The sequence below is a fragment of the Setaria italica genome, chromosome III (genome assembly GCF_000263155.2).
Source record: "Setaria italica strain Yugu1 chromosome III, Setaria_italica_v2.0, whole genome shotgun sequence".
Classification (NCBI taxonomy): Eukaryota; Viridiplantae; Streptophyta; class Magnoliopsida; order Poales; family Poaceae; genus Setaria; species Setaria italica.
The window spans coordinates 1,403,266-1,413,600 of NC_028452.1; the positions used below are offsets into that span (position 1 = coordinate 1,403,266).

General features: G+C 45.9%; 2 protein-coding genes across 2 annotated transcripts; both read left to right on the forward strand.

The window, feature by feature from the left end:
• The first annotated feature begins 2,050 nt into the window (after window positions 1–2,050).
• LOC101759836 (putative glucose-6-phosphate 1-epimerase) lies at window positions 2,051–6,974 on the forward strand. Its single transcript, XM_004960081.4, has 9 exons — window positions 2,051–2,492; window positions 4,197–4,271; window positions 4,828–4,884; window positions 4,965–5,125; window positions 5,265–5,405; window positions 5,646–5,748; window positions 5,831–5,930; window positions 6,019–6,277; window positions 6,729–6,974. Exons 1-8 carry the CDS (start codon window positions 2,367–2,369, stop codon window positions 6,255–6,257), a joined length of 1,002 nt encoding a protein of 333 aa, XP_004960138.1. The 5' UTR covers window positions 2,051–2,366; the 3' UTR covers window positions 6,258–6,277; window positions 6,729–6,974.
• Window positions 6,975–7,352: 378 nt separating this feature from the next.
• LOC101760653 lies at window positions 7,353–10,116 on the forward strand. The gene has a single exon (XM_004960083.4). The coding sequence runs from the start codon at window positions 8,313–8,315 to the stop codon at window positions 9,579–9,581; it is 1,269 nt and encodes a 422-aa protein (XP_004960140.1). The 5' UTR covers window positions 7,353–8,312; the 3' UTR covers window positions 9,582–10,116.
• Window positions 10,117–10,335: the final 219 nt, after the last annotated feature.

Genomic DNA, 10,335 nt, shown 5'->3' on the forward strand with positions numbered 1-10,335 from the left:
TGGGGACCTCGATTTGGACGGCATGGACCTGAATCTCGATGGCAGGAACTTCAATTTTGGCAGCTTCTGTGCCTTCCTCTACTTCCTCCACCTCGCGCTCCACTCCCTCTCCGTGGGACGCGGCGGCCACGGCCCGCTTGGCCTCCCCATCCTCGGCGCGCTGCCGCTCTTCGGCCCGGCCCACACGCTGCTCGCTGCGCTATCGCCGCCCGCCGTGCCCGTGGAATTGGCGCCCCGCCGGGGAACGCTGCGAGGCAGACCGCTCGCGCCACGGCCCATGGGGCCCCAGCATCGACGGATGTCTCCGGCGAGGGGGCGGCGCTGACCGCACCCCATCCCCGTTGCTTGCTCTTTGTCCAATTCGTTTTCCTTCTATGGGGTCCGGCTTGGCGACGACGCCGGTGACGAGGAGGAGAAGCCGGAACATGCGGTGGTGCGTGAGGAAAGATCGGGGTCACCGCAACGCCTCACGAGCCGCTTCGAGCCTTCCTTCATCGGGTGCGTGGAAGTACCGATTTTGGCGTTTGGTGCAGGCTGATGGGTCATTTTTGCGCACGCTGGGCCTGATCCGTGACCCTCTTCAGGCTACCAACAATCATAACTACTTGCACCATTTGAGCCTGGCCTGAAGGTCATCCGGCCTACCAAACGGCCCCTACATCGCTGTGCCCCCATCTTCTTTCTTCCCTTGTAGCCACGCTCCTCAGCTTTTGGTGCCATGGTGGCGCTAATTACTCCGGCTCGAGCCCCTTTTGCGTAGTGGCCGGGTGGCCGAGTGGCGGCAACGAGTCGGGCTAGGAGGTGGGCCTTCGGCAAAACTTCCGATTCCCTCTACCCACCTGAGTGGCATGATTATTGGGCTTGCGGCGCGCTCAAATTCTATGGGCCGAGTGTAAATCTCTCTGGGCCATGTTTCGGCGATATTCTGCATAGCAAAAAAAAAAAAAAACGGACGGCGAGGTCAACATCGTTTCTTCATTCATAATTTCCCGGTTTCACGTCAGACGTCACGTTAGGCTTCACTCTCACACACAGTTGGGCGGCGGATGAGAAGAGGAAGAAGAAGCCACCACCGGGCGGCTTTGACCGCGCACCAACGACGTGAGCGTTGTCGTGTGGCGCGCGAGTCACCGAGCACCACAACATCCACACCTGCGATTGCGGCCCAGCGAGTGAGCGAGCGCGGCGGCCCACACGCCATCCGCGCCCACATGGCTGGCACGATCACGCTGATCTCCGCCGGGACGTCCGCATCGCGCTGATTGGATTCGGCGCGACCATCCGACGGCTAGGCTACGTCAGCGCGCACCGTAGCCGTCGTGTCGGCCATGGATCTTGTGATTGGACTCGAGCGAGATCTCAGCCTAGCTCCCACCTTTATCGTCTTTGCTGGTCGCTTGCTTGGTGTAGCACTGTAGCCAGCTAGTTCGATGCAGTATAAGATACTCATAATTTCTCGGAGCAAGTTGATAGATTTTCCAAGTTAAAGATAGTCAGCAGTTTCCTCAGAATAATCGATGGAGCTTGACTCCATCTGCTAGCTGCCTTGGGTCAAAACTAGCGGTCTATTTAATCCCTTTATTTTTTTTAAAAAAGGGGAAAAACCGACGGTCTAAATCCTTCTTACCACTTTCTTTATTAATCGAGGAAAAAAATGCTATCCCTACATTGTTTTGTCTTTGTCAAAGCAGATCAACCCACTCGATGGCGCATCTTTCCTCCTCCTCCATCAACTTTCTTTTAGCACTGAATGGCGCCTAAGTCCAATAACTGTTTCTTACTCAACGGGCTCACAGTGAAAAAAATAGTGAAGTGTTCCCATCCCAAGCTGTTGTTGTTGTATCTCCATGTCACCATGTGTATGTGCTTGGTATTGCCGAATATACTCCAAGCCCAATACTCCTCTACAGGATGTGCTTGTATACGTGGAAAATACCAAAAACGTACATACGCCGACAAAAATACTTTGTTGACGAATTAAAGCAAGTGGAACGCTTCCTTTTGGAGTACATACAGTCACTTTACACCAGGAGCAGAGCACATCATCGGAGCGTACCAGCAAAGCGTCTGCGTATCCATGGCTGAGCTGAGCTGAAGGCCTGAAGCAAAGCAATAAGCAAGAACACGTACACGCGCTGCCAGAGCACCAGAAGTTTGCAGCAGATCGCGAGCAGAAAAAGGCATCAGGAGATTGATTATTTAGGACCCCCCACCCCACCCCACCCCAGACGCAGAGAGGCGAGGGGGCGCTGTCCGGAAATTCCCCAATTAAGCCCATCTGCCTGCCTCTCCACTTCTCTCCCTCCAGGCTCCAGTTCCACTGCGCCGCCCGGCGTGCTCGCCGCTGCTCGCCTCGCGGGAGGGACATGTCGGCCTCCGCGTCGTCGCCAGCCGCCGAGGAGAAGCAGGAGGCGGCGCCCGTGACGCACTGCAAGGGCGTCAACGACCTCGACAAGGTCGTCCTCCGCGAGGTCCGGGGAAGCTCCGTCGAGGTACTATGCTATACCCATCCCCTTCTCCGGCTGCTAAGTGTTCCGGCGGCCAGATCCCGCCGCAGATCCGTGGCGCTTTGCCATGGCTCTGTACGTTACGGAGAAGGTTGGACGCAGTTGCTGCTCCAGTCGCGTAGTCGCTACTCCGCTGAGCTCGTTGGTGCTTTGGTTGGTAGTACTCTATCTATCAGCGGATTTTCGTATGCGAGATCAGACTGCTTCCGTCATGGAAGCTCTGGGGCTCAAGTATAAGTGCCAGGGTGTACCGAACCAGTGTGTTCTGATCCGAGACAGGGAGTATTCGTTTTTGATCCTTTGTCGTCTTACAAACAGTTACTGAACAATGGTGATCCCAAATTTACACAACGCGGGGAGAAGCGGCTAGTCATGGTGTTGATGTAATTCCTGAACATGGAGCCAGATTTCCTTGTACTCAGGAAGAAGCCAAGGACTCGGAAAGTATTTCTCTGGCCACCATTACCCGGCCATTGTTTCTATACAATTATACAAGGCCTCCAGTCGCGTGCAACCTGAGATATTTTTCTGTTGATCTATAAGTGTGGGGAGCTGGGGACATGGCCGACATGGTTTTATTGATGATTGGATTAGGTAAGCTGTGTAAACTGTAAAGGATGAAAATGAAAGGGAGCTCAGCAAGAGGGCTGTTGATCCTTTGGTTAACTTCTAGAACTGTGGAATGATGTCAGGGGGTAGCATGTGACATACTTTGGTATTGGAGTGAAATGTAAACATCTGTATTGCCAGTTGATGGCTACAAATTTGTGGGGTTAGCCATCATTGAGACAGATATCATCATTCTTTTCTATGCTTGGTGTCATAGGATAGGTTTAGTGGTTCTTCACAGTGCTGATTCGAGCAACTTCCACACTATTTGAAATTTCCTGTTTCATTCTTCCTGTTTCTTACTTCAGCATCTTTAACTTGGCATTGATGATAATTGATGAGTATCAGGTGTTCATTTTGGTTGCTTCTCTGCTTTGACACATTCTGCTCAAGTATCATGAAATCAGCATGCAGAGTGTTGGTGAGAATGCCACAAGATTGTTTAAGCTGATGAATAGTGGACAAGATTGTGCGGAGTGCACAACTTGTCTGTGAATGTTGCCTATTTTGGTTGTTGGCCCAGGCACTCAGCCTTGCTGAAAATTATACTTAAATTTTTTCATGCCAATTATTGAACTTGTCATTGCAAAACTCACCTAAACTTGCTTTTACTTGCACCATCTGGATTGACAGGACATTTAACTAATAAGCACAGTCATTGTATCTTTGGTGAGTCAAAATGTCAAATGAATACCAAGAAGGTATTTGGGGCTAAGTAAGTAGTAACCACAGACTCATGTTATTGCATAAGGTCTTGCTATTAGAAATTCAACACAAGTTGATGGTAATAATCTTATATATTGTTGCTAAATTGTGACACAAAGATTATATTTGAACTTGGGCTATCAAAAAAGTTGTTACGATGGGCTCTGTGATTTGCCAAAATAAATAGCAACATGATTTCCAGTACCTAGACATGGGAAAGAACAGAATGGAAACGGAAGAATCCAAACTGCACATGAAATTATTTACATTTTGTTATATCCTCTATGCTGTCCTGATCTCTTTTTAGGAGTTTTTTCCCTTGAGACTTATTACAAACATATGATCATTTATAATAATGTATCTCATTGCTTTCAGGTGTACCTGTATGGTGGGCATGTAACATCATGGAAAGATGAGCATGGAGATGAGTTACTTTTTGTTAGCAATAAGGTGCATGTATTTTTTTTGCCTTATAATCTTTCAGCAGTATATCAGTTATAGTGAGCACTTTCTTGGGATTCAATTCAATTGATTGAACTAAATTGAAGCTTCATATTTGCCATGACTGTAAATTTTGATGCTTGATTTCATCCAGTCTATAGTCTGTTCTTTGCCTGAAATTCTTGCTCTTCAGCTGCTCTGTCCATCCAACCTCAGTATGGTATCTTCCCCATGATGATTTTAGGATCGTCGTATCCAAACCGTTGTTTCTTACCTCTTTATTAGTTCAATTCTAGGGGGAAATAATTTCTGTTGCCAACATGTCTCAGTATGTGAACCAATGTCTACATTAATTTCCATTGTTACTATTTCTCATACACCCGTATCTCTGTATTGTCACTTGACAGATGTTGCCATGATTATGTGAATGCTACTGACGCTTCTATAGTGCTCTTCTGTGCTTATTGACATGGAATAATATGTGAATTTAAATTCATCTGGAGTATGAATCGCATTTTGGTCTTGATCGCTTGACATTTGATTGTTACTATTGCTGTTCTATCAGGCTATTTTCAAGCCTCCAAAAGCTATACGTGGAGGAATACCAATCTGCTTTCCTCAGGTATGCCATTGTCCTTCCAACACCTTTTTGCTTCTCTTTATCTTCTGCTATGTTAATCCTAATTTCACTTCCTAATGTAGTTTTCCAACTTTGGAAATTTGGAACAACATGGATTCGCAAGGAATAGATTCTGGACCATTGATACTGATCCGCCACCATTTCCAGTGCCAACCACCAATACAGCTTATGTTGATTTGATCCTTAAACCTACCGAGGAGGATTTGAAGATCTGGCCTCATAGGTGAGCTTATCATTACTTGCTGGTAGTGATTCAATGATATAATAGGATACCTGAAAGTTTTAACTTTGTTATATTACTTTGTAATTTTGTTGCATTAGAAGGCAAGCATGGTCATAATCACATGTATATTATATTGCAGTTTTGAATACCGTCTGAGGGTTGCACTTAGTCCTGGTGGTGATTTGATGCTAACTTCACGTATAAGAAACACTAATGCAGATGGAAAGTCATTCTCTTTCACCTTTGCATACCACACTTACTTCAAGATTTCTGATATCAGGTATATTATTCAACTCTCATGGCCATGATCTTTGAAATATTCAATCTGTCAGCATAGTTTTCAAAGTAATCTTGCGGCAGCATGTTTATCACTTTATCCTCTATCTAAATTCGTTTGACCAGATTCTGGTATTTGGTCATAGAGTTGTTGGATCTCCAAACTCCTTAATGGTGTAATTATTGTTTTAAGGATATAGAAGGTTTTTTTTAATCTTTGCATGACTTTATGTTGATATTTCAGTGAGGTGCGAGTAGAAGGTCTGGAAACTCTGGATTACCTAGACAACCTACAAGATCGAGCCCGTTTCACTGAACAAGGAGATGCGATTGTTTTTGAATCCGAAGTGCGTTAACAAAGCATTTTATACACCCTTTATCCACTTGAATTCGCATTGTTAATCAAGAGGCATATGCAACTTTTTACAGCTGGACAGGATATATCTGGGCACGCCATCAAAAATTGCCATTATTGATCACGAGAAGAAAAGAACATTTGTTGTGAGGAAAGGAGGCCTTCCTGATGCTGGTCGTAATACTGATCTTTTATTTGTATACTTATCACTAAAATCATTCAAGAATGAAGTTCATGAGGTTTCATATATTATTTGTTACAGTTGTTTGGAATCCTTGGGACAAAAAGGCAAAAGCTATGCCAGATTTTGGGGATGATGAATATAAACGCATGGTTTGTGTGGAGGCAGCTACTATAGAAAAGCCGGTTACTCTAAAGCCTGGCGAGGAATGGACCGGAAAGTTGGAACTTTCTGCTGTACCATCTAGTTATTACAGTGGTCAGCTAGACCCTGACCGTGTGATTCAGGATTCGAGTGTCCCAGAGGATTCGATCAGCTAGTCCTTACTAATTCTGCGCAGGTAACATTTTTAGTACTAATAGCCCCTACATGAAGCCTTTAAATTAGTCAAATACAAACCAAACATAGTAGTACTATGTACACTTCATGTTCTATTGGATCCTTTTATTTTAAAACTATTGTTGACCAGACACATTTTCTTATGCTTGATCGTGTAACATGTGTGAGCAACCTAAATATGATTTGTTGTGTCAGCCGAGCAAACCAAGTTTTAATATTTATTAATCGATACATGAAATGCATTGGCAAGAATTATGATAGACCACAGGATCATTGGGTAAGGATACTTTAGGTAGAATTGTACATGATGAATGTTAAAGTTACAATGGAAGACTAGCTAAATGTGTACATTGTTGTTTTATTTTGTTGGCAACCGTTAATATCGATATATCATGGACCATATTTTCTACACAATGTGTTCGATTCGTGCTAATATGTTTCCAACATTGCAGGTAGAGCATTATATCGTGTACAAGGGACACTCGCAGCAAGGATTGTCAACATGTTTCATCCATTCTATTCAAATCTTTGTTGTTTTATATTCGGGTACATATCCGAATCGATGGATATGAATTGGTTTCCTTTTTTGGATCTATGTAACATAAAGGACAAGTCAATGTTCATACCCATGGCTTGTAAAATAAAGAAAAAAGATTCTCTAGAAATCTTTTATCCATTGTGTTTAGATGCGAGTTCAATATTAAACCTAGAAAGTACAGATGGTGTGGAAATGGACACACATAATGTGTGAACATTCCATGTTCTGTAGCTTCTTGTGGTTGCATGACAAAATCTTCTCTAGTTGCATCACTTACATATGCATTTAACTTCTTATGATTGAATAATTATCAGGGGCTCGCTCATTATTATTCCTGTGCTCCATAGTCGTTTTGCATACCAGACTGATGAGGTGTTGTCCGATTGGTCCTCCCACCTCTCGTTAGTTTTATCGGACAGTGCAAGGTTTTCACCATTTATGTATCACGTAGCAGTGTCCAACTGTCAAAAAAAGGACATATGTCAATTACTTTGAAGTTTGAACTCATGGGACTGGAAGTATGCAGAGCCTTTCAAAAAGATCATCTGTTTAGTAGGGCACTAGTGAGCTTGTTCCACCCATAAGGGTCTTCATTTGGTTGCTCACCTTGTTGGTTGGTCTATATGAAATGAAAAAAATTATGATCAATTTGTGTCGAGTAAAAATTTGGGACACGGACACAGGCCGGTAAGCGAAAGCCCTCTTTTACTTGACGCCGAGCAGCCCCACCCTCCTTGCCGGCCTCCTCTACTCTTTTCAGCACTCTGCGCGATCAAATCCGATTCAACGGCCGAAAAAAAACCTCAAAGAAGAAACCCAAAAAAAAAAAGAAAAAAAAGAGGAGAGAGCCCAAGCCGAGACGAACACGAAGAAGCAAGGGAGCGAAGCAGACACGAGCGAGCCCATCCCAACCCACGAAGCAGCAGCAGCAGCAGGCAGCCGCCTCGCCGCGCGCCCTGAGCAACGCCGGGGAGAGCAGCCCGCCCGCCGGCGAGCAGGGAGGGCGCAATTCGTCTCCGGCTGGTCCCCGACCCGGCTCCGCCCGCCAATCCCAATTGCTTCCCCCCTCGGAGGTCAGCTCAATTCCTGCTGTTTCTCGGATTCGATTTGGTTCCGCCAGGCGCGCTGTCGTCCTCGCCGGAGATCCAGGCGGTACGAGCTCGCCGGAGCTCGGCGGGGTCGGGGATCATGCCTCCATTGCTCTAGGGTTTGGGCGGTAATCGAATTGGCTCGCCAGGCCTGCAGCCTCTATGCTCGATTCGGGCCTGCGCCGCCGCTCCCTGCGAGGCTCCTTGATTTCGCGGCGATTGGTGCGGCGCCAGCGGAGATGAGATCCCCTCCATGGCCAGCGAGCTGGGAATTGGGGTACGGGCTCACGCTCTGCAGGAAGCGGCGGAAGCCCTAATGTTTTGATCCTTGCTGGGTGCGGTGCGCTATTCCTTGATTCGTGGTTTCTCTACTTTGAATCGATATTGTGGTTTGCTGTGGTGGTAATTGAATGGACACAGTGAGGGAGGAGGCATGGCCAGTGGCTGCACCACAGCAGCGGCAGCAGCCACCAGCACCCCAACCGCAGCAGCAGCAGCAGCAGAACGGCCGGATTGATCTCAGGGAGCTGAAGGCTCAGCTGGAGAAGCGGGTTGGTCCGGATCGCTCGCGCCGATATTTTGGCTACTTGAATGGCTACTTATCAGAGAGGCTCAGCAGGCAAGACTTTGAAAAGCTGTGCCTGCAGACCCTGGGGAGGGAGAACCTCCAGCTGCACAACCGGCTAATCCGCTCAGTTCTCTACAATGCCTACCAGGCAAAGTGCCCGCCTCCACCATCGGATGTGGGGCGACCTGTGGGGGCATCAGTAAAGAAGGTTTCTCAGGCTGCCGAAGTGTTGAATACTTGCAATGGAGATGCCAGGTTGTTACAGCTCCAGGGATCGAGGCCTATTGGCACAGTGCAGGATCATGCTTTGAAAAATCGGATGAATAACATGGGTCCAAATTGTAGGGCGACGGCTGCTGTCAATCACAACCAGGTTGCTCATGCTGTTTCTGGATCTCTGGAGAATGGTGCTCTAAGTCCACACGAGTTGAAGAGATCAGTGCATTTTCAACAATGTGAACCTGCGGAGCCATTGGCGAAGCATCCACGCATGGAGCAGAATCTGCTCTTGCAGAGAAGAAGTATGAGCAGCACAGCAGAGCATTCTGCAGAAATATTGAAAAGTCCTGTACGAGCTCCAATTGGAATTCCGTTTTGTTCAGCAAGTGTGGGTGGTGCAAGAAAATTTCCACAGCCACCAATTGGTGCAAGTGACGTTCGCTTTAACAGCAGTTTTGAGCATGGTGAGCTGTCCAACACTGAGTTGCTGCACAGACGGATGGAGAAAACAGCAGAAACACTGGGCTTAGCTGGTGTCACAATGGATAGTGCAGAGCTTCTGAATTGTGCTCTGGATAAGTACATGAAAAACCTGATTAGGTCATCTGTTCAGTTAATAGGAGGTAGTGTTCAAAGGGATGCAAGGAAAGGGACACCATCATACAAGCAACAAGCTTACGGAAAGCAAATTAATGGTGTCTTGCTGCCAAACCATGTTCACATGCAATCAAGCAGCGGGCCATCAGGAGCCACAAATGAGATCAAAAGTAACCACTTGATCTCTATAAATGATTTTAAGGTGGCTATGCAGCTAAACCCTCAACAACTCGGGGAGGACTGGCCAGTCGTTCTGGAAAAGATATGTCTATGTTCTTCAGAGGAAAATGACTGACAGATGGCGCTTTTTTACTTCACATGAAGTTTTGTACCAATGTGCTTCTTGGTGCCCATCCAATGTACATTTGAGCTGGAAGTGGCAAGACTGCAGGCACAACACAGAATATGCACATACGGAGTCAAGGCAGAATTCTGCTTTTGCGTTCAACTGTCAGTTGTAGTGAAAAGAAGACATTCTTTTTCCCGATAAATGATGCCTGAATAAAGGAAAACATCTTCTGTCCGTGCAGCTTAGGCCTCATTAGCGCTTACAAGTTGGATAGTGTTACATCCAAAAGTCCCAATTTCTATGTAACATCTGGCATAAGGGACTGGGGGGCAGCAAAATGCAAGTGCTGTCTTGTAACTTATAGGAAAATGTTCTGTAAGTTTCTAGGTCAGGATGTACATTATTGATTGCAAAATTTTCTAGGTATCGTGAGTACTAATTTCAGGGATCTTGAATGTTAATTTTATTTAATTCTTTTGTAACTGTGCTTTGAAAATTATATGTTAGATCTCTAATATTTTACCTTTCTCTCTTATGTGCACATATCTGTGTCTTCGGGGTTAGGTTTGGTGCCCCCATACATCTTTTGGTGTTGATACTCAAAGATATATTGATAATTGCTATGTGTTCTATGTTCTTCGCTTGTCTGAAATGGACCCCATTTCAAAAATTGTGATACTTGGCTCTTTTTACTATGATACTATCCAACCTTTGTTCCTGTTTTGAACAATATCAATATTTTGTTTCGGAGAAAAGACAA

Bases quoted from the DNA above. Each gene is read 5' to 3' on its own strand.
- LOC101760653 (XM_004960083.4), top strand. From the start codon at position 8,313: ATGGACACAGTGAGGGAGGAGGCATGGCCAGTGGCTGCACCACAGCAG.
- LOC101759836 (XM_004960081.4), top strand. From the start codon at position 2,367: ATGTCGGCCTCCGCGTCGTCGCCAGCCGCCGAGGAGAAGCAGGAGGCG. The intron at 5,126-5,264 runs GTGAGCTTATCA...ATTATATTGCAG, and splicing joins TTGAAGATCTGGCCTCATAG to TTTTGAATACCGTCTGAGGG. The intron at 5,931-6,018 runs GTCGTAATACTG...TATTTGTTACAG, and splicing joins AGGAGGCCTTCCTGATGCTG to TTGTTTGGAATCCTTGGGAC.